General features: G+C 39.3%; 2 protein-coding genes across 2 annotated transcripts; both read left to right on the top strand.

The window, feature by feature from the left end:
• Window positions 1-9,622: 9,622 nt before the first annotated feature.
• Window positions 9,623-12,249, top strand: LOC131241360 (UPF0481 protein At3g47200-like). The gene is made up of 2 exons (XM_058240177.1): window positions 9,623-10,219; window positions 11,542-12,249. Exons 1-2 carry the CDS (start codon window positions 9,623-9,625, stop codon window positions 12,247-12,249), a joined length of 1,305 nt encoding a protein of 434 aa, XP_058096160.1.
• Window positions 12,250-17,861: 5,612 nt separating this feature from the next.
• LOC131241387 (UPF0481 protein At3g47200-like) lies at window positions 17,862-22,710 on the top strand. The gene is made up of 2 exons (XM_058240202.1): window positions 17,862-18,639; window positions 21,467-22,710. The coding sequence occupies exons 1-2, from the start codon at window positions 18,004-18,006 to the stop codon at window positions 22,184-22,186; spliced, it is 1,356 nt and encodes a 451-aa protein (XP_058096185.1). The 5' UTR covers window positions 17,862-18,003; the 3' UTR covers window positions 22,187-22,710.
• The last annotated feature ends 2,328 nt before the right edge of the window (window positions 22,711-25,038 follow it).

The following is a 25,038-nucleotide window of genomic DNA, read 5'->3' as shown; positions in this document are numbered from 1 at the left end:
TGGGTGTGTTTGGTTGCATCGGATATCACGGAAATTTGTGATACTTAATGATTAATCAGGCTTAGTTAGGTGCGATTTTTCATGAATTTGGTGCAACTAAACACATGCTTTGTGTTGTGGAGATCACAAGAACATGTACCGGGGCTTGTACTGCTCACTTGCATTAATTACCAGATCAGATGATCCTTAAATGTCCATCTCATGTGGGACCTACCACCGTAAATGGAACAAAAATTATAAGTGGGACTCCAATTTTATTACTCTTCTTTTACACCCTAAGGACATTTATATCTATTGCAACTTGAGTCAATACAGACCATTTTCTTCTCATGTTTTGATATCTTGGGAAGTGAAATGCTTGTTACAGATTTTTTCGTAACTCTTTTATGTGTAGAATAAAAAGCTTCATGTATGTTTGTCAGTTATAAAGCCGATGCATGGTAAAAAAAAAACAAGACATCCATTGTACAAAAAAAGAAAGAAGACAAATTCGTTATTTAACAGACGAACATATTTCCTTTTCAGTATATAGGCCATGCATCTCATAAGCTTGACACTTATTCATGGCTAAGTAAGAAATTATGGCAACTCACAATCTGAGATTTTGCACCGAAGGAAAATCTTGTCCATTTGGTTTGTGGCCTATGAGAAAGGACAGCTATGTCAAGGGTCCATGTTAAAAATTTTGATTGAATGGCTATGGTTGTTCTTTTGGCCCATTGGTGATTGACAATTTCAATAATCTCAAAATAGCCAAGTGGATACCATCTTCATGGGCAAAGAAATGGATCTCGGGCATCAAGTAATGTTGTTAGATATCTTTAATTTGATTGAGTTCAAGGCTTTGTCGATGCCATTGACAAACCACTCAATGTCATCAAGAAAATTTGGAAAAATTTCAGCCGCTCGCTAGATAGTTACGGATTTCCTACTCGATGCCATCGAAGGTAGCTTTGATGTTATCGATTAGTCTTCGATGACTGTCGATGCCAACGAAAATCCTATCAATAGCTCGTACGGCACTACGTAAGTAGGCGATTTCTTTTTAATTTTGATTGTGATAGTATATATATCGGATATAAATGGTATTCTATGTGAATGTTAAGACGTTCCTAAGGTGTTTTAGAGTAAAGTTATAGTTTCAATAAATGATTTTGGGGTTGTTTAGATTGGTAAGTCCATCCATCTCTTATAATATCCTTTTTTAGTGAATTGTTTGTTGCTTTATGTCATGGTTTTTTCCTATGAAGTTTTTTCTACGTAAAACTCGTGTTTCTCTGTATGCTTTTGTTTGCATTTGATTTCGCATTGTTTAATTGAATTTGAGTTTGCTTCCACTTGATCCCCAACAAGTGGTATCAGAGCTAAAGTTGGGGTTTTGAATTCTAATATCAAATATATCGACGAGAGGGTCTAACGCAAAGTATGAAATGAAGATTTGGAGATAAAACTAACTTTAAATTATGAAAGGTTAAGATGAGAGACCTTTTAGTTTAACAATGGTTGCAACAAGCTCTTATTGGTAAGGTGAATCGTCTTGCATTTATGAGCGATAAAGAGTGAGATGAACTTGATAAGGGGGATACAACCTCGATCCAAATGTATATAGAGGATAACATTCTCTACAATGTCCTGGATCAAAAGACCACTGTATGGCTACGGAAGAAATTGATAGTTTGTATAATGTGGGCCCTGTCCGTTCGTTTCATCAGAAAATGAACGCTTTTAGCTAAAAAATAAAATTTTGAGGAAAAATTACTATTTTTATTAATTTCGATTTTTTATTTTAAGAGTTTTATATTCTCATCTTTTTTAAAAGTAATTTTTAATCATGTAAGGACTCTTCTAGCAAAAGTTTATTTAAAATTTCAATTTTTAGAAAATAGGTTTTAGAAAAGTTTTATTAGAATTAAAATTTTGTTACTTTTGGTAATTATAAATTTTGGTTTATTTTTTTCTCTATTAATGGTATAACAATGACACACGCATTAGACAATTATCAATCAATTTATTTTCAATATTATTAGAAAATATTTTCTACTTTCTTCCCTCATAGTTTCAACGAACCTCTACGAGGACTCCAAAGCTACATGGATTCGGAGTAATTATCCTTAAGGAAGATGGTGAACGCACCTCTTCACATCCTTTCCTACATCATCCATGTGTGTCCTTTGGGCCACTAGTACAGTTATCATCACCCCTCTTAGTTGGTATTTAATGACAAGGGATTAATATGTTCCGTATTGTGATAAACAACAATTATTTTGAAGGCTGAATGGTACATGTCTCACTTGCAAATATTTGACCAATTAACGTTCTTCAATTAGTCTAATTTAAAAACTGCTTTGGTGGACCTTTAGGTATTGTTCGGTTGTTAAGAACAAGGTTCATGTCCTTGGTTCATCTAATACTTATGGACTTTTGTGGGGCCTTCATCTTCTTTAAAAATTTTAAGGCTTAATAATTTTTGTTATGGTACACATTGGACTATGATTTTGTGGTGCACATGTATAACATGAGCCAATGTGCCATCATTCACCTTTCAAGTGCCACCTAGCTGGTTTAAGATAAACGTTGATGACTCAGCTCGAGGAAACCCAGGTAGGGTGGGGGGTTCTGTCGAGGAGATAAGGGTGATTTCATCTTCGCCTTCTCTGATCGCTATGGGATAGGAACTAACACATCTGTAGAGCTACATGCCGTACATGATGGCTTATCCCATGGTCTTCAAAGGGGATTGTTGCGAATCATAATCGAATCAGACTCTAGACAATTAATAAACATGCTCAATGGAGTGACTGAGCCGGGATGGAAGTGGAAAGCATGGATATTCGGGATAAACCAAATGAAGAGGGGGGTTCAAATTATGTTTGCGCATATTTTGAGAGAAGGGAATTCTTCGGCAGATTTGATGGCCTGGCAAGGTAGCGGAGCCTAATTATCTTCTTGCTTTGACAACCAATCTGAACTTCCTCACCAGGTCAGAGGTTCCATTTTTCTTGATAGGGTTGGCTTAGGTTCGATTAAGTTGCTGTGATGGTCTATGCTTTCTTTGTGCAGGTTATCTTATTTTACAATAGGCCCCCTATTTTAGGTAAAGGGGTGCCCGAATGTTCAGGGCCGGATTGATTAATGTTATAGAAAACGTTTTTTTTGAAAAAAAAAAAAAAAAAGAGTATTGGAGATGGTCCTACTCGAAAAAAAAAAAAAAAAGTGCCACAAATGTATCACATTTATTAATGCTGTGTTATGTATCCATATATATAAATGTAAATTATCAAGTACCCCACATATGCCATTGCACCACTGTATATTTGTAAGCAACACTGCATATGCTATATATACTACTGTATATGGTGCACACGCCCCACCAGTAATCCTCCTTTATTCGAACTGCTCAATGGAGTGACTGAGCCGGGATGGAAGTGGAAAGCATGGATATTCGGGATAAACTTGATGAATAGGGGGGATCAAATTATGTTTGCGCATATTTTGAGAGAAGGGAATTCTCCGGCAGATTTGATGGCCTAGCAAGGTAGCGGAGCCCAATTATCTTCTTGCTTTGACAGCCAATTTGAACTTCCTCATCAGGTCAGAGGTTCCATTTTTCTTGATAGGGTTGGCTTAGGTTCGATTAAATTGCTATGATGGTCTATGCTTTCTTTGTGCAGTTTATCTTATTTTACGATAGGCCCCCTATTTTAGGTAAAGGGGTGTCCGAATGTTCAAGGCCGGATTGATTAATGTTATAAAAAGCATTTTTTTGAAAAAAAAAGAGTTTTGGAGATGGTCCTACTCGAAAAAAAAGAAAAAAGAAAAAGTGCCACAAATGTATCACATTTATTAATGCTGTGTTATATATCCATATATATAAATGTAAATTATCAAGTACCCCACATATGCCATTGCACCACTGTATATTTGTAAGCAACACTGCATATGCTATATATACTACTGTATATGGTGCACATGCCCCACCAGTAATCCTCCTTTATTCGAACTGCCTAAAGTGGCCGATGGACTGCGTTACAGTTTATTCAAATCCATTGCGTAACAAACAGCAATGAGAATAATATAAATACTTTGATACTCTGCCAAAGTGTAATAAATGATACACAGGCAGTGAAACATTACTGAGAAATTACATAGGTGTAATATAATTACTTCAAGCTCAACTGTGCAAAGTATGGATGTCAGTTTAGGTGGCATGTACTAACAAAATGCTTTTTTTCAAATTTCTGATAATTAGATTACTGAAAATTTATTTAATTTAAAACTGAAAATTCCCAATGGTCTTATTCCAGAAAACAAGTGGCCACGAATCTCAGAGGTTAGGATTATTAAACCATTCTTATCTTTAGCATATAACTGAGACAGTGCGCTCTGCAATTTAAAAGTTTTAATTTGAGTTAATACATTGGGTAGGTACATTTTCTAGGTGCCTGTGTATTAAGTGTCATGCTCAGCCAGAGTATCAAATAACTGCCGTGAGAATAATTAGCTTTAGACAGGCTGGAGGACCCCAGACAGGATGTGACTTTTAAGGGAGCAGATTAGGTGACACCTCATACTCACCCAAGACGGTGAAGCCCTTATCGTGGGCCCACCTTGATGTATGTATTCTGTATTACACTGTCCATCCATTTTTCCATATTAGGCAATTATTCTAAAAACGAAAAATATCAATATCAAAATATCAGGCGGAGCATCTCTAGGAAACAGCGTGATTAATCGTTATATCTTAAAAACTTCTCAGGACGAACTTTTATGTCTCCGTGATCTTTATTTGCCATCTAATCGTTTGATAAGGTTAAATGAGACTGGATGAATGTAAAAAACAAATATCAGCTTGATCCAAAACTTTTGTGGCCTATTAATCGTCAGTCACTACAGTTTTCTAAAGTATGGTCCACCTGATAATTGGATATGTTTCGGTTTTGGAATAGTACCTTAAAATGATATGAAAAAAATTAGATGAACCGAATGGATACAGAATACATACATCAGGGTGGGACCCACGGAAAGAACCGCACCATCTTGGGTCGGGTGTCTTACCTCGTTTGCACCATCCACGGAAGAGGATGGCTGGAGACGGGTCTTCAGGGATGTTCCAATTGACCCCACTATGGGGGGCCCACCCATATATAAGTGTTTTATCTATGCCGTCCATCCAAAATTTCAGTTCCTTTTAGGTCATGAGCCAAAAAAAAAAAGGCAGATCCAAAACAGAACATACATTGGGGATAAGGACGTCCAACATTGAAACCTTACTAGAACGGCCGTCGGGAATTCTTCGGTTGTGTTTGGCACCCTAAGTTCAAAATCACTGTAATTTAAAATTAGCTATATATAGTATATTTACAGGGGTTTGAATTTAATTACTTAATTAATTTAAATATCTCTAATTAGTGTACTTATATACTGTTTGACACAATAGTTGTATTAAGCCTGTTGAAATATATTCTTTGCTTGAAAATGATAAAATTTCAAGTCTTGGATGACCCACAAGCCTAGAATCACATTGGAGTGACTAACCAATGATTTTTAACCATTGATTTACACGCACACACAGATTATTCTATTAAAGTAATTATAGTGATGCAGTTGATAATCTATTTATTTTCGAATATCATTGGTGGACCATGTTCCTAATAGATTAGTAGCCTAGTGACACACGTATTATACATGCAACTTCCGAAAGGATTCGCTGTAATCTAACCTTTCACCTTGGATTTGATGGGATTTGAAATCCCATTTACTTCATGGTGCCAAACATATATTTATGATGCCAAACATATTAAGGATTTGAAATCCCCTCAAATCCTCCTAAATCCATGGTGGCAAGCGACCCCTATTTTCTGGTTCATAAGGTCACATGGACCTATATTAAGGGAAATGATAAATATCAGTTTGATTCAAAACTTCTGTTGCCCCCAAAAAAGTTTTCAACCATAGGAAAAGGTAGGCCTTTGATCCCTGTTAGCTGTTTCCTTTGGTGTGGTCTTCTTAAGCTTTGGATCTGCCTCAAAATTTGGGATCGTGTCCTAAAATGATATGCAAAACGGATGAATTGGGTCGTACATTACAGGGAGCCCCACAGAGTCTGCTCAACAAGGATATTACGTATCCAGGCAATCCATGCTGAGATCTTACATTTCCATACGGGCCATCTACGATAGTACCTTGTAGATGACCGGTTCCGAATCAAGTGATGGAGTAGAGGTGGGCCAACCTTGCGAGCAAAGGTGGCACGCTGTGGGCCCGTGGGAGTTATTTTTTTTCTCTGCCAAAAACAGATCTCTTTCCACCAAAGTGGTGCTCTTCCTCGCTTGAAGGTTGGTTTTGCCTCATTCGCTTTTTACCTTATTATCCGTCACATCATGGGGTCCACAGTCAGAGATGGTCTGGGAACCGTTAACCGTTGTAGTAGTGGCAGGCTGAATAGATGATCTTGACCATTGATTTGTGGAGTTACACGTGCATCGTTGAAAATAGAAATTGGTCGGCATTCAAGCGTGTGTGTGTGTGTGTATATGTATGTATATATATTTATTTTTTGTAAATACGAATGAACCTATTTTAGCTTTAATAGAGGAGGAGTTATTGTTCACACTCGATTTGTTTGCTGTCATGTAATGTGCATGTGGGAGTTTTAAAATGAATGTTTTCTGTCATGTAAGGTGCATGTGGGAGTTCTAAAATGGATGTTTTTTGTCATGTAAGGTGTATGTGGGCCTTCTAAAATAGATGTTTTTTGTTAGGTAAGGTGCATGCAGGCCTGCTATATAAAATGAATACAATTGCTTAATTTAAACTAATCAACTTTAAACCCAAGTATCAAAATAGTCAAATACATCAAACTTGATATTATATAATCGAAAATGAGGAAATTGTGGCCTACTTATATTCCATTCGATTTGTTCATCAAGTGTGCCTTATTGGGAAAAAGGATAAATGATGTAGAGAATCTCGTGGACAATTTCATGGCCAAGATGGATAAAAGCCTTTGTAGCCCATAATTTGGCGATCTTAGGTGGAGTCCTTTTTCTTTCGCTTGTCATGTGTCTTTTAAGAATAAACGTGAACGGAATATCCAGAGCAAAGAATAGACCATACGCATTTACTATATGTGTTGGAGTCTTTTCTTCACTAGGATTACTGTTGACTATGCTCGTGTTGAAATGACTTAGGTTATAAAAGCCGATAACATAAGATGAAGCTGTATTGAAGTTGAAGAAGTTGAGGATGCTCCATGTGCCAGTGGCTCAAGATACGATTCGCTCTCATTTCGATTTTATACTTCAGTAAACACTTTCTTATTGTAAATTTCATTTCAACTTCCTCAACTTTAATACAGCTTCATCTTTTGTCATTGGTTTTATCAATCCAAAACATTTCAACAGTAATCTTAGTGAGGAAAAAACTGTGATACATATAGCAAATGCGTATGAACTATTCTTTGCTCCGGGTATCCTGTCCATGTTCATTCCGAAAAGACCCGTGATAAGCGAAAGAAAAAGGACTCCACCCAAAATCGTCAGATTATGAGCTATATAGAAGCTTTTGTCGTGGTTACAACATCAATAGAAGAAACATGTTTACATCAGGTACTGCTTGGATAATTTTTGCAAATGTCATTTTCAAAAGTTACAACCCTAGTCAGCTGGGCTCTTGATGGGAAAATGTCATTGATACAATTTTACTCTAGATACATAAATCGATAGTCAAATGATGGTGTCACAGGAAACAAGAAAAAGAATCAGTAATTGGTAATTGGAACACTCTAGTTATTTTGTCGGGCTTGTTCTGTATTGCGATTGAGGATTGCTAGCATGCGTTGGCACTTGGTGTATGGAAAAGTGCTTGGATAATCCTTGGAACTGTCCATATCGTGATGTTATTTCGAACTGCCGATGATCCAATAATCATGCTTTTAAAAAAAAGATCTCCACCTATGATATACTGAGATGAATTTGAGCCGTTTAAATCTTTTTCCAATCCACATTCAGCTGCACTCATGTTCTGTTGAAATTGGTGCCTTCAATCTGTTGAAAAGCATGGATTTGATCGATCAAGTCTAGCCTCGATCAATCGAGAAAATTTTGAATTTTTTAATTAACTCTCTGGATAATTTTAGACATGTTTTGTTGATCAAATATGGCGGCTCAATCAATTGAGATAAATCTGAAATATTATGTTAGCTCTTTGAAGACTTATGAGAATGTTTGAATGATCGAACATCATGTCGTCGATTGATTGAAGGATGCTCGATCGATGTCGGTCAATCAGTGGTTAGATTGATGGGATGTGCATTTTCTATGTAAGTGGGTAATTTTGTTTCTAATTCCAAATCTATGGTTATGTAAATAGGTGTAACACATGAATGAATAATTTATTTTTATTTTTTTTTCAAGAAACAGATGTATTCATTAAATTATAATGCAGCTTTATAGAATACATACAATTCGGGTTGGACCTCAAGAACAAGAAGAGGATTCCACCTATCATATTCAAAATCGAAAAAATTGTCGAGATCTTATCTATGATTCTCTTTCTATACCTAGGCCCACTCGGTCAAGAAAGAGCTCCCCTTTTGTTAGGATTAGAAGGTCCTCTAGATGCTCGAAGTTGTCAAGTTGGTTGTGGCTGCCTAGGTGGGCCAGGCCACATGAATGAATAATTGGAACTTATTGTAAAGAAGAATTAAGATTTTGAGAATGGATTTCTTTTTAGGTTATTTGTAAATTAATTCTATCTCTCGTAATTAATTTTTTTTATAGTGGATTGTTGGTTGCATTATGCCGTGATTTTTTCAGCAAGGATTTTTCAAGTAAAGCACGTGTTTTTTCTGCGATGACTTTTACACTTAAAACGCGTGTTTTATATAGTTGCTTTGCTTGTGTTTTCCTATTACTTATGTGATGCGACTCTAAAATTGCTTCCGCAACCCAACATATTTAAGTGCCAAACTTAATCGCACCATACTGGCATACGTACGTATTTGAGATATGAGACATCCATTTTAGACATCCCCATAGGGCAAGTGTCTTATCCCAATCTCCCAGGCTAGACAGCTCATCAGGTAAAACTTAATGCACGTGGGTTCTAGGCCACGGCTCTTCGTTTTACTCACTGCCCATTTCTTCTAACATTTGTGGCTCACCTAATAAGTGTATACCAGCAGGTTTTTAGGCTAAGGAGAACTCACTGCTGGACCACCCTATCAACGTCCATGATACTGCATGCATGCATGCACCACGTTGACACGCATGATGTGTTTTGAGTACGTAGGAAGCTTGAATATGGAGGTTTGTTTTCTTTTCCTTCATCTCCTCTTTCATACTGCATTCCAAAGAGCCCATGCACATAACTTATTGAATTTTTTATCCTAAACCAAGGGTTCTTCATGTTTGTTAATGCCACACGCGTGTGGATCCACACACAGGTGCACATGCTAACGTGAAACACGAGTTTCACTCCAATGGCTTCTTTTCACTTTATTCACTACAACTGTAAAGAAAAGAAGAAGAAAAATAAGAAGAAAAAAGAAGAAGATTGTCTGTTAATCTGTTATAAATGTAGAATGTATAGAACAGACTCGAATAGTCATTCTAGAGAAGCCATGGGAAAGAATACCGTAGCTATACATCAACCTTCACATCAAGATTGGGTCATCGATGTTAAATCGAAGCTCCAATATATAAGCCGCTCAGCAGAAGAAGAGCTTTGGAGCCAGCACTCGATTTACAGGGTACCGACAGGCTTTGGGGATACCAGCCGCAGCAAGGCCTACAAGCCTCAGGTAGTCTCCTTTGGGCCGTACCATCATGGCAAGCCGCGTCTAAAACCGATGGAAGAGCACAAACATAGAGCTCTCCTTCACTTTCTTCGAAGGAGTAATAAAACGCTTGAAGAGTTCATGGAGGCGTTGGAGGAATTAATGGAACAACTGATGGACTCCTACAAGCAGCTGGATAAGGCATGGAGACATCCAGAGAAATTTTTGAAGCTGATGATCCTTGATGGATGTTTCATGCTCGAGATCTTCAGAACGAGCAAGGAGATCCCTATTGACTATGCATACAATGACCCAATCTTCAGTAAGCATGGAAAACTATGTATCATGCCGCACATAAAGAGAGACATGTTGATGATCGAAAACCAGCTTCCTCTACTGGTGCTGAAGACGTTAGCAGCTGTTGAAAGTGGAAACCCCCAGGTGTGGCTTTTCTTCTTCCTAAGCTTTTGCTTTTGGGTGTATTTGGTTGCACCAAATATTACATGATTAATCAGGTGAGCGTTCCGCTATATATATATATATATATATATATATACACACACACACACACGGAATCCTGCTTTCCCGCATCCTGATTGATCAATGTCAATATTGACGGCGTCAAAACGTAATGTGTGATGACGTGGTCCAAATAGATTGCAACAAGTGAGATTTTCCTGCCTACGGAAAATCTAATATTATTATATGTAAAAAATGCTTTAGAAAAAAATCTGTACAGGGGCCAACGCCTTATAAGGAGTTTCCGACAAGGACTTTCAGGAAGCAGAATGGGTACCGAGTAAACTACGCTGCCCGCCGTGACATGTTCTATATACATGCCATCCATTCGTTTTATATGCTCATTTCAGGCGACATCTCAAAATTGAAGACTATATAAAGCTCAAGTGGACCACACCACAGGAAAAATAGTTGGGATAATGATGTCCACCATTGAAACCTTCCTTGCCTACAGATGTTTATTTGTCATCCAACCCCTTCGTTAGGTCACACAGGCTTGGATGAAGGGAAAACACAAATACCAGCTTGATCAAAAGCTTCTTTGCCCTCCAAGAAGTTTTCAACTGTGGGTGTTCAATTCACATCATTTCCTATGGTGTGGACCACTTGAGCTTTACTTCAATTTTGGTTTCTTGCTCTAAAATGAGCTGGTAAAACCGATGGATCCACGTGAATAAAAACCATACATCAAGGTGACCGCTGTCTATTCATTGCAACGGCCGGCGGAGTAGTACCTAATAGGCGTCTCTCCCCAAAAGCTTTACATGATATCCAACGGAATCATAATTAAAAAATAATAATAATAAAAATCTCTTAACTTTCAAACCCTAGCAAGTTTTTCGTGGAAGAAACATAGTTGCAAATGGCGGGCCTCACAGACTGGAGTGATTTACACATCCCTAAAACATAAAACAGGTATTGCAGGGGATTCCAGTCCCACTTTGAAATATTATGGAGATCACAATACCAACGCCTGGACTGCACTGTAGTTTTCTTCTCGTTTGGGTTGATGGTGCCTTTGAAAATGGATAGCTAAATCAAGTGTCCATGTTCAAAAGGTCAAATAATAAGAAATGGCTAGGATTATTCCATAGGTGTTATTTTGGCACCAGTCCATCCATGATTGAGAGTTTAAATAATCTCAACGAGTGGCCAGGTGCGGCCCACCTTGATAGGCAAAGAAATAGACCTTGGGCATCCATAGTAACATACCGTATTTGTTTTGCCTGATTTCACCAATGCAGGACGAGGAATCCATAAACGAGCTCGTAATGAATTTCTTTGCCCCCAGTTCCCAACCCTTTAAGATGGGCCAGCGCCTCCATGTATTGGACGTGGTAAGGAAGAGCATGCTTCCAGGCCCACCTGAAGGAAAATCTACTAAAAAGAAACCGGCTCTCAAAGAAACGGCAGATGTGATCTGGCCTGCCACAGAGCTTCTTGAGGCTGGAATCCGGTTCATGATGATCCCAACCCACAGCCTAGAGATTAAGTTCCAAAAGGGCATCCTAATGCTCCCTCAGATCATAGTCGATGACGCTACAGAATCCAAATTTCTCAATCTAATGGCGTTTGAGCAACTTCATGCGGGCATCGGCACTGAAGTGAGTTCATATGTATCATTCATGGACAATATTATTGACACAGAGAAAGATGTAATCCTCCTCAACAAAAGAAAGATAATCATGAATTTTGTGGGGACGGATAAATCCGTAGCGAAGCTCTTCAATGGTATCTCTCAGGATGTGTCATTCGATCCAGACAATAGCCTAGGGGAGGTGCATAAGAAGGTGACTGCTTACTGCAACAAGAGAAGGAATCGTTGGAGGGCCAACCTCTGGCACACTTACTTCAGAAGCCCATGGGCTTTCATCTCCCTCTTGGCCGCCATTTTCCTCCTTGGTGTCACTGTCACCCAGGCCGTCTACGATCTCATCAGTTTCTATAAGTAAGAGGGCTAAATTCATTTCGCATTGCTCTCTCTCTCTCTCTCTCTCTCTCTCTCTCTCTCTCTCTCTCTCTCTCTCTCTCTCTCTCTCTCTCATTCGATCTCCTCCGTTGCTTTTGCATCTTTTTCCATCTTCCTTGTCATTGTCTTGGTCATCATTATCATCATCATCATCTTCTTCTTCTCCCCACTCCTGCCCATTTAGGAATTGTGTGTGTTATCTGAATGAGGTGGGCCCTTCTCTTTTTACCCCATGTCTAGGAAATCATGCCCCCTTCATTCAGATGGGACCTTATCTTGGTTGTGGGCCTTTGTTCCTTCCCTATATGAGTGAAAGAGATCAATACATCAGATGCTTGGGACAGCTGTTTTAGACAGCATTCTGAAATGGGAATGAAGGAAAATTGTTTACAATGACATTGATCAAATGGGCTTTTAATGCTTTTATGGCTTTGTATTTACACCAATGGCGTTTGATTGTGTACTGTAATATTTCAAGTTTGAAGAATAATATTCAAGTGTGGGACTTGATTATGTATTACAATCTGAGGCTACTTCCTTTGATTTTCCTTGAGTAAAAAGTTCTACAATTAGGTGGGCGACCATGTGAATTTGAAGGTTATGAGTAGTTTTCCATCGTTTTGTATGTTGTGGCCCACCTATTGAATAGGCTGATATTTTGGACATCCCATTGTTATAGTGGGGCTCATGGAAGTAGGGGTTGTCAATGGGCCGGGATGAGGCCGGGCCGAGATCTGTCCAAGAAGTGAAACCCCAGCGTGAGTCCGCTCAGGCTCTTGACCGGCCAAGACAAATAGGCCTGATCAAAGTGGCTTTATCCACTTTCTTCAAACAATAGTCGCAATAGTCATTAGTGATATCAAAGTGGCTCTGTGAATAAGTTGAAAAAAATATTTCAAATTATTAAGTAATATAATTAAATGATTTAAATTGAGTCACTCGAATAAGATGTCAAAGTAAATGGAGCATCTGAGCTAGAATTTGATCTTAAGAAGGGTATAGGGGCGACACGTTACTCATTGTAAAGCAACCTATTTGAGTCGCTAATCGAATTAATCCCTCCCCAATGCTGATCGTACAAGCACCTATGATGGAATAGGCTCAGGTATTACATTAATTAAAAATAAAAACGTATACTCCCTTGTACAAGTGAGTGCCACTGGGTAGAGTTAGTTAGACCATTGGTATGATAATGTCCACCATAAGGGACCATGTCCCAAAATTTTCTCTATGTTAGAAGATCTTAACTATCAAACCTTCGGCCTTTTCTTCAGTTGAATGTACCCTTTATGTGGATGAGGTCGTTAGTGGATATTGAGAGGGTAACCTCCCATGCATGTGAGACTTCATTTCTTTCAAGGCGTTACTTTTGGTTGCATTGGGTTCCACCGGATATCACGGAATTTAGTGATACTTCATGATTAATCAGCCTTAGTTTGGTGTGATTTTTCATGAAATTTGGTGCAACTAAACACATCCTCTTTGTTGTGGAGATCACAAGAACATGTACCAGAGCTTGTACCGCTCAGTTGCATTACCAGATCAGATGATCCTTAAATGTCCATATGATGCATGACCTACCACCAAAACTGGAACGAAAATTATTAGTGAGAGTCCAATTTTCTTACTCTTCCTTTTCCTCCGTAGACATTATTCATGATTACTCTTCTCATGTTTTATTAATATCTTGGGATGCAAATTGATTATAATAGATTTCCATCTAACTCCTTTATCTGGCCAAATAAAAAGTCCTATGTACAGAATGTATATGTCAAGAGGGCTTTTAAAAAAAAATAAAATAAAAAAATTTAACAAACAGGAATTCTTCATTCATAGGAAAAATGATACAACCATTCAGGTCAGCCCCAACAAAAAAGGATCGGGCCGACCCTATCATATCTACACACAGGAGCTATACAAAAGAGCCGCTAAGCAATAGGGCTATCTAAGGTTGCCAAGACCAGTGTTATCGAGGAACAGAGAGCCCTTGATGCTCCTAGGAAGCTCATCCCGGTAGAAAACGAATTGGTTGGCGTGACCTTCACTTGCTAGTCTGGCCAATGCGTCGGCAACTGAATTACCCTGTCAAGAGGGCTTCTAATCAACATAAAAGGCTGAAAATTGCATGGATAAGAATTTTCAAGTTTGAAAGTTTTATCCATGGCAAGAATCGACTGCTCATTTGGAAGGCCGAATAGTATGTCTCACTTTAAAGATCTGACTAATTAAGGTTCTTTGTTGTCTAATTTTGAAACTGCTTCGATGGAGCTTTAGGCGTTGCTTGGTTGCTAATGACAATGTCGGTGGCCTTGGTTCATCTAATGCTCTCACTCCGAAATCTAAAAGAAAATGACAAGTTGTCTAGGCTTTTGGACCTTTGTAGGGCTTTTGTCTCTAAAAGAAAATAATTTAAGACTTAATAATTTTCACTATGGTATGGCTATTATTATTATTATTTTTTATTGTTCACATATATCACATCAGCCAATATTTTATCATCAATCTTCAATTGTTGCAAATGTGTTATATGTTGTTGATGTCTTAATCTTTTACTGTCATTGTCATCGACAAACCATTTGATGCCATCCATAAAAAAAATAAAATAAAAATTCTACATGTTGGTTGCTAGACACTTTTTTTATTAAACGTGGGCTCTGTTGGAGTAACAACAACTCAATAATGATTAACATACTTCACAAATAACACACATGAAAAACAATAAGAGCTGTTTTCTTTGGAATTGTAGGATTGCAGAGTATATTAACTTTTTTTGTTTTGTTGTATTTTTACACCACGTAGTAGATTGTTTTATAGACTTGATGAGGCACCTAACACTTGAGAGATTTAAGCAGCTGGTGACATGTGGCTTGACCACATCCAACTCAGTTACAACAAATAGAAAGTAAATCATGGGATTTCAAACATCCTTATGACCGTTGAGTTTTGAATTATTCTCAACAGGCTCAGCCACCATTCCATTAATCACAGGCAATTACAAGTATTCGGGTGAGGCCCATCAAAATAAGGACCCCACCTATCGTGAAACAACGAGACTACCACTACCCATTAGTACAGAAGGGGACCCTGAGCTGAAGGATCCAGGAACAAAAGGAGCAGACGGGGAAGAAGAAGCAGCCGCGCGCTAGTTGCCCGCTTTTGATCTCCTGATGGCTCACAGACCAACCTTATCTAAGAAGAGGAGACATCAAAGGGATTCGATGCCACCATTATATTTAACTTTCAAATATCCTTTATGTGCCATATTTGTTACTCATGTTATATATCTAATATAGAAAGGTATATCATGAAGTGCCCCCACATATGTCACAACGTCTGTCACAGTACATTTCTAAGCAACTCGCATGTAGACATGCCCCAACAGTAATCCTATTTTAGGTGCATAAAGACACGGATTGCCTGGGTTACAATTTATTCAGATTCGTTGCCTAACAAATTAATGGTGATGACAATAAAGGTCTGTGAGCGTGGATTGGGAACCCTAAAATGATATGCAAAACGGATGAACGGTGTCGATAAAACACATTCATTGTGATGGCCTCACAGAATCTGGTCAACTGGGATTTTGCGTCTCAGGCAATCTGCTTCCACAATCCATGCTGGGATCTTGCTTGTCCGTGTTGGCCATCTACCATGGTACCTCATAGATGACCGGTTCCGAATCAAGTTGAGTAGACTGCGGGCCCGTGGGAATTTATTTTATTTTTGCCAAAAACAGATCTCTTTCCGAACAAAGTGGTGCTGTTCCTCGCTTGAATGTTGGTTTACCTTAATTCGCAGTTTCCCTTGCAACCATCCGAACAGATTAACCGAGTAACGTAAAGGGTACTGAGAAAGTTCCGTACCAACGTGTATGTATTTTATTCAGGCTCTCCATCCGGTTTTTCAGATTACTTTTAAGAGCATGAGACTAAAATTATTGAAGCATATCCACCGGAGGAAACAGTGGGAATTGAGCGCCTATCTAACGTTGAAGACTTTTTAGGGCCACAGAAGTTTTGGATTTGTGTTTTTCCTTCATCCATGTCTTTGTGACCTTATGAACAGGTGGGATGACAAATAAACTTAACTGTTGGCCCTAAGAAGGTTTCAATATTAGATCCTCCATTTCCTGTGGTGTGGTCCACTTAAGCTTTTTAAATACTTCAATTTTAGGCTCATACTTCGGGTATGGGCCTTATAGAGTTTACTCGGTACGCTGAAGGCTCAGTGAGATGCTATATGCAATACGCTCTCACTGCCATCCGTCACATCAAGAGGTCCACAGGCAGAGATGGTCTGGCAACTGATAGCCGTCCTAGTTGGGCTGGCTGAAAAGTTAACCTGTGAAGTTATAGGTGCAGCATTGAAAATAAAAAATAGAAATATTTTCAATGGTCGGCATTCAAGTGTAAGTATCAATGGACGGTTTTTTTTTGTTAAATATCAATGAACGTTTTAGATTTAGTAGATGAGTTATATGATATCCAATAATCCACCTAACAACAGCTAAGGAGATGGTCGATATTTCAAAGGAAAGGATTTAAATGATCAAAGCATTAGAATGATCATGAGATATGGGAATTTCACTGTTGGGGGTCCATCCACGGTGAGGCCCATCATTAGCGGTTTGGATCACCTAACATTTTCCCAGATCCAATGGCCATTATAGTCCTGAGCATATCATAAGACATGCGTCGGTATGCATTCCAGCAAAGCTCCCATTTTTGGTTGGGTCCCACGGAGAGAGCGACAGTCGTGGATGAAGCAAAACCTCTGCATTCATACAACATACGAACTCCAGGGACCCACCATGTTCTATATGTGTAAAATCCGGTCCATTCATTGGGTAAACTACTAGATTTTACACCCTTAGACTGAAATTCAGCAATATCCCTAACTGATGTGGGTCCACCACAGGGAACAATGGGAGGGGAAGGAGATACCTAGCGTAGGTTTGTCCGTTGGCGTAAACTGTTTTTTATATTCCATCCAACCCGTTCTTCGCTAGTCCGGACTGCTAGTAGTGATCTAATAATCATGCTGGAAATTTTGATCCTAACCCATAATTTTATTTTAGGTGAAGTTGAGCCGTTAAATCTTCCTTTCAATGGTCCACATTCAGCTTCATCCCATGTTCAAGTGCCAGACATGACCGCACCACGCGTGTACGTACGTATGATCTGGGACATCTGTTTTAGCAATCACCATAGTGTAAGTTGTCCAATTTTAATCTACCAGGCCAGACACCTCATCAGAATCTAGGCCATGTACTTCATTTTACTAACCGCCCATTTCTTTCTGAATTTGTGGCCCACCTATTAAGGGGACCAACACGCTTCTAGGCTAAGGAGAGCTCACTGCTGGACCAACGGATGAAGGTCTAGGATACTGCATGCATTCACGCACGACGTTGGCACGCATGGCGTGTTTGAGTATGGAAGCTTGAAGATGAAGGTTTCTTTGCTTTTCCTTCAGCTCCTCTTTCATACTACATTTTAAAGAGCCCATGCACAGAACTCATTGAGATTTTTATCCCAACTCAAGGGTTTTTGATGTTTGCTAATGCCACACGCAGCCGGACATTCTAACCTGAAACACGTATGTGAGGTGAACAATGCTTAGATCTTCTTCCGGAAATATTCAGACAGTATTTTCACTTTATTCACTACAACTGTAAAGAAAAGAAGAAGAACAGTTAGAAGACAAGTAGAAGAAAATTGTTTGTTATAAATGTAGAATGTGTAGAACAGACTCGAATAATCATTCCAGAGAAATCATGGGAAAAAATATGTTAGCTATACAACAGCCTTCACAGCAGGAATGGGTCATCGACGTTAAATCAAAGCTCCAATATGCTAGCCGCTCGGCAGAAGAAGCGCTTTGGAGCCAGCACTCGATTTACAGGGTGCCTGCAGGCTTCGGGGATCCCAGCCGCAGCAAGGCCTACAAGCCTCAGGTGGTCTCTTTCGGACCATACCATCATGGGAAGCCCCGCCTTAAACCGATGGAAGAGCACAAACATAGAGCTCTCCTTCACTTCCTTCAAAGGAGTGACAAAACGCTCGACGATTTCATGGAGGCGTTGGAGGAAGTAGTGGAAGAACTGATGGACTCCTACAAGCAGCTGGATAAGGCATGGAGACATCGAGATAAATTTTTGAAGCTGATGATCTTCGATGGATGTTTCATGCTTGAGATCTTCAAAACGAGCGAAGATGTCCCTATTGACTATGCATACAATGACCCAATCTTCAGTAAACATGGAAAACTATGTATCATGCCTCATATAAAGAGAGACATGTTGATGATCGAAAACCAACTTCCTCTGCTGGTGCTGAAGACGTTAGTAGCTGTTCAAAGTGGAAATCCCAAGGTGAGGCTTTTCTTCTTTCTAAGCTTTTACTATTGGGTGACTTTGTTTGCACCAAATATTACAAAATGTAACGACATTTCATGAATAATCAGTCCAAAGGCTTTTATTGATCTATTAAACAATTTATATATATATATATATATATATATATATATATATGGAAAAGGCACTATGCGCTCGACCTCAAGAGTCCGTCCTATGAGGTCGAACTTTGTGGGCCCCACCGTGATGCGTTTCAAACATCTAACCCATCAGTCAGATGCACCATTCCATCGTGGGCCTAGGTCTCAAAAATCAAGTCAATCCGTGACTTTTGTGGGCCACACCACATACAGAAGTGGGGAGGGGCCGTGCACCATTAAAACATTCATAATCAGTTTTTTGGGCCCACTGAGATGTGTTTTGAAAATCTAGCCCATCCATTATGTGTGTCCCACTTGCATGAGGGTTCAGACCAAGTTTCAGCAGCATTAAAAACTCAGGTAGGCCCCACCAAGTGCTTTTATATGTTTTAACGGTGTTTCACATGATTTTAGATGGTATGGCCCACCTGAGTTCCGTATATGGCTGATTGTTGGGATATCCCATAATTTAGAGGGTACCCATCAAATTCACGGTGTTGATGTTGACATGCATCACGGTGGGGCCCACACAGGTCGACCTCACGGGAGCTAATCGTGAGGTTGAGCGCATGGTAACTTTTTCCGTGGATATAATAAATATATATATATATATATATATATATATATATATTTTGAGGGGCCAACTAGGGAAGCGGATTGCGTACTGAGTAACTCAGTAGCCTTAGCGTACTGAGTAAACTGTGTGGGGTCTACCGTTATTTATTTATTTTATCCACTCCTTTAATCCATGTTAGCAGATAATTTTAGGGCTTGATCCCAAAAACGAAGCAAATTAAAATCTCAAGTGGACCACACCACAGGAAACAGTTTGATTGAACCTCTACCATTGAAAATTTTTTGGGCCATAGAAGTTCTCTATCAAGCTGATATTTGTGTTTTCTCTACCTCCATGTATGTGTGAACTTATGAACGGGTTGGATAACAAATAAACATAACCCTAGACCCTAGGAAGGTTTCAACGGTGGAAATCATTTTTCCCACGGTTTCTTCTGGTATGGTCCACTTGAGCTTTGGATTCACTAATATTTTGGTATCAACCCCTAAAATGAGCTGGAAAAACGGATGGACGGCATGGATAACCTACACACATTCACAGTAGGCTCAACTGAGTTTACTCAGTACGATAAAGGGTACTCAGTAACTCAGTACGCAAACCGATTTCCATGATGAGAGGGGAGTTTCAGCGTGTGTCAGGTGGGCAGCCTGAATAGACATTGTGTAATGATGCTGTACAGTTCCCTCATCAAATATACACATTAAAAAAAAAAAAAAAAAAATTAAAAAAACAACTCTAACCTACGATGAAAATTAATCTTAACTTATAAGACTCCAATCCTCATGTGGGGCCCACTCTGTTGTATATGTAAATCCACTCCATCCATTACGTGAGAAAATTTATTTGGACCGTATACACAAAAAATAAGACAGATTGAAAACTCATATGGGCCACGTTACTGGAATAATATAAGATTGCTCTCAAAACTGCCTAATTCACACGATATGGCTCGCCAGAGTTTTTTATCTGCAGGCTCGTTTTGTGTATTTTCTCTTCGCCTCGTGAGATTCACCTAATTATCGGGTATGATGAAAGATACACATCATTAAAGCCCCGGAACACCAATAAAGATCAGGTGTAATGATTTCCACCTTCCTTCCAAAATCCCCGAAACACAAAGGTCTGTTGGGCATCCCATCTCCATTGTGACGTGGTGCGAGTTGGCTGAATTTTGGCCTCAGGGCTAATATATAAGATAGAACCTGATGTACGGAGTATATATATATATATATCCATGCCATCCACCCTTTTTTCAGTTCATTTTCAGGGCATGAGACCAAAATTGAGGCAGATCAAAATCTCAGGTGGACCACGCCACTGCAAACAGTGGTGATTGAACGCCCACCATTAAAAACTTCTTGGGGTCAAAAGTTTTGGATCAAGTGTGTATTTGCGTTTTCCCTTCATCCAGGTCTGTGTGACCTAATCAACAGGTTGGATGGCAAATAAATATTACAGAGGGCCCTAGAAGTTTTTAATGGTAAGCGTTCAATCACACTGTTTTCCTGTAATGTGGTCCGCCTGAGATATGTACTGCCTCATTTTAAGGCTCTTGCACTAAAATAATGATCTAAAATGAATGGACGGCCTGGATAAAACTCATACATCATTGTGGGGAACCTGGTCCAGTAGCCACGTTGCTAATGTACAGAGTGGATTTTACATATACAACATACAACATGGTGGGCCTCGCAGACTTAGTGATTTACTTACACTGCCTAGAATAGGTGCCGCATGGGATTCCAGTCCCACTTTTAAGTGTTATGGAGATCACAAGAACATGTACCAGGGCTTGGACCACTCGGTCGTTTTATTCTCGAGCGTCGATATTTTGACCACAAGGAAATTCTAGCCATTTGGGTTGTTTGGCCTTTGAAAATGGACCACCAAATCAAGTGTCCATATTCAAAAGGTCAAATAAAAAATGGCTAGGGTTGTTCCATAGGTGTTATTTTGGCACCAAAGTCCATCCATGATTGACAATTTCAATAATCTCACCGAGTAGCCAAGTGGGACCATCTTGATGGGCAAAGAAATGGACCTAGGACATCCATATATATATATATATATATATATATAGTATAACATTTACATGCCATATTCGTTTTGCCTGATTTCACCTATGCAGGATGAGGAATACATAAACCAACTCGTAATGAATTTCTTTGCTACTGGTTCCTCAACATCTAAAATGGGCCAGCGCCTCCATGTGTTGGATGTGGTTAGGCAGAGCATGCTTCCAGATCTCGTGACTGGAGGAAAATCTACCCAAAACAAATCGGCCACCAAAAGCACTACAGATGTGATCTGGCCCGCCACGGAGCTTCATGATGCCGGAATCCAGTTTAAGATGAAGGAAACCCAAATGCTAAAGATCGAGTTCAAAGGCGGCATACTCACACTCCCTCAGATCATAGTTGACGATGCCACTGAATCCAAATTCCTCAATCTAATGGCATTTGAGCAATTTCATGCGGGTGCTGGCACTGAAGTGAGTTCATATGTATCATTCATGGACAATATTATCGACACGGAGAGAGATGTAATCCTTCTCAACAAGAAAAAGATAATCAAGAATTTTGTGGGGACGGATAAGGCTATAGCGAAGCTCTTCAATGGTATCTCTCAGGACGTGTCGTTCGATCCAGACAATAGCCTAGGGGAGGTGCATAAGAAGGTGACTGCTTACTGCAATAAGAAATGGAACCGTTGGCGGGCCAACCTCTGGCACACCTACTTCAGAAGCCCATGGGCTTTGCTTTCCGTCTTGGCTGCCATTTTCCTTCTTGGCGTCACTGTTACCCAGTTCGTCTATAGCCTCATCGATTTCTATCATTCAAAGGCCTAAATTCATTTTGCTCTCTCTCTCTCTCTCTCTCTCTCTCTCTCTCTCTCTCTCTCTCTCTCTCTCTCTCTCTCTCTATCTGCATTGCTTTTGCATCTTTTTCTATCTTGTCATTGTTGTCATTGTTTCGTCTTCATCATCATCTTCTTCTGGCTAATTTAGGAATTGTGAGTGTGATTTGAACCATTCATGAAGTGGGACCTTCTATTTTTACTCCATGTCTACGAAATCATGCCCCTTCATTCAGATGGTCCCTTTTCTTGGCTGTGGGCCTTTGTTCCTTCCGGATATGAGTGAAAGAGTTCAATACATCAGATGCTAGGTACAGTGGTTTCTTTTCCAGACAGCTTTATGAAATGGGAACGGAGGAAAGTGGTTTACAATGACATCCAAATGGGCCCTTAATGCCTTTGTGGCTTTATGTTTACACCAATGGCATTTGATTGTGTATTGTAATATTTGAAGTTTGAAGAATAATTTTCAAGTGTGGTATTATCATCCACTGCCTGTCCTTGGATATAAGCTAAATAATTATGTGGCCCCCCATGTGCGATTTGGTGATGAATTACAATTTGACGCCGGTTCCTTTGCTTTGTCCTTGAATAATAAGCTCTACCATTCGACGGTTTATGAGTGCTTTTCCATCCTTTTATATATTGTGGCCCACCTATTGAATAGGGTTGATATTTTGGGCATCCCATCGTGATAGTAGTGCTCATGGTAGGTTATAAGTAGGGTTGTCATTGGGCCGGGTTCAGGCTGGGCCAAGATCCATCCTAGCTGGCCTACGAAGTAAACGAGTCCAGTCGGGCTAGTGACAGGCCAAGACAAATAGGCCCGCGATTGGCAGTTGTGATGATTATGCATAGCACCAATTTTCTCCAGAGCTTTGGCTCACGTTACTGCAATGATAAGTATGTCTCTCTCGTTCCAATTTGGTAATTGTCATTGTAATTCAACCATTCATGCAGTGGACCGTTCAGTTTTACTCCTATCTGGAAAATCATGCACACTTCATTCATCAGCTTAAACAGAAATCACTACACCAATTCAGACTTTCCGTGATAAGTTAACTTGTAATTTATGTTTTCATGGTATATTACTCGTCACTTTATGTCATGATTTTTTTCTCAAAAAGATTTTTCCATATAAATTTTGGATTATTCTTGTTTGAACTTGGATGTGTGATTGCGAGTAATTTGTTTTTTTTTTTTTTTTTTTCTGTGAGTAATTTGCTTGATTCGTCTCGTTGTTTTGCGGTTTCCAACAAAATGAGGGGGCATCCCTGGTGAACTTTCAAGGGTTGACATAATCCCCTCTTAAAGCCCTGGCTGAATGCTACGCAGCGAGGATGAAGAGACCAGGCGAAATCAGGTTTCCCTGGCATAGCCCCAGATAAAAGCATGCTACTTAGAAAATATTTATATACCTATATAAATAGATGCATACAGTATATGTTTTTATTTGTATTTATGATAATCGGTGGTGGATGTATGTATGTAAATACATACATAATATGCCATTAGGCCCAACCCATTGATGACTTAGATGGGCCGGACAGTGGCATACATAGGGTTCAACCCTGAGCTCAATGCATTTTAGCTAAATTTCCTAGCCCAAACTTGAGCAACTATCCATTTAGCTTGTCCTGAACTACTTCTTCTTCTTCTTCTTCCTTTTTTTTTTTTTTTTTTTTTTTTTATTTATTTTTTTAAAAAAAAATTATTTAAAATTTTAAAATTTAAAAAAAAAAAAAAAAAAAAAAAAAAAACTCCACCATTTCATACCATTAGACAAAATTTTCATCACAAGGGACATTCAAGCTTCCCCAAGGAGAAAAAGGACCTGGGCGAAGCCTATCATCACAAAAGCAAGAAAAGATAAATAGGAGGAAGCTACAACTAAGGCAAAAATTGACGGGGCCCTGCGCTGGACACTAGAAGAGATAAGCTTGATAGCCCCTAGACCCACTTTATCCATGAAAATGAGACCCCTAACATGGAAAGGGAGCTCCGAGAAATTACGGACCATAGTAGATGTTTGAAACTCACTACCCATGTGGGCCGTATCATCAGCCGTCACATTATCCTCTCTAAAAATATGGACAAACTCTACCTGACCTCTGGGTTTAATCCTCTCAATTCTAGACAACCAGTACATCCATTTCCTACCCGAGAGGGCACACCTGTTCAGAAACGCCACAACTTGTCCTGAACTTGTCTAAGAAGAAGATAGAACCAATCGAACCCACCCATTGGCACCACTAACCATCTCAATCTGCCCCTATCAGAACAATAGGTTGGATTAGAGGCGCTAGGACACAGGGACACAACAAGCTTACTTGAGCTGAGGATATAAGTGATCCCTCTTGGATCGTTTTTAATGGCAGCGCGATTAATATGATCCCTGATGTGAGAACATGTCTTATAGCTGTGGGTTCGTAAGTGGGCCCTTCATTCGATAATCTGGATCGTGGATCTGATGGGATCAATAAGTGGACTATCTCATCTTTTAAACACAGTCTGAAAACGGAAGTTAACGAACGAATACATCAAGGGGCCTTGGAGTAGAAAGAAAAGGCTGAGAATCTTCAGATGATTTGGAATAGATCAACGAACAGTCGAAGTTGTTTAGAAAATGCTTTGGTGGACCTTAGATGTTGCTTGGTTATCAAGGACAAGAACCTTGTCCTTAGCTTATCTATTACTCTTGCATAAAAATTTAAAAGAAATGGACAGTTGTCCACGTTCTCCAACCTTTTTAGGAATTTTGTGTTCTTTAAAAGTGATAAGCTAGACGTAATTGTCGCATGGTGGCATATGATTGGATTATTTTCTTGTGGCACGTGCCAACAT

This window comes from Magnolia sinica, chromosome 3 (genome assembly GCF_029962835.1).
Source record: "Magnolia sinica isolate HGM2019 chromosome 3, MsV1, whole genome shotgun sequence".
NCBI lineage: Eukaryota > Viridiplantae > Streptophyta > Magnoliopsida > Magnoliales > Magnoliaceae > Magnolia > Magnolia sinica.
Note: the sequence above shows the minus strand (reverse complement) of the source record. Positions and strands in the feature narration are given on the sequence as shown.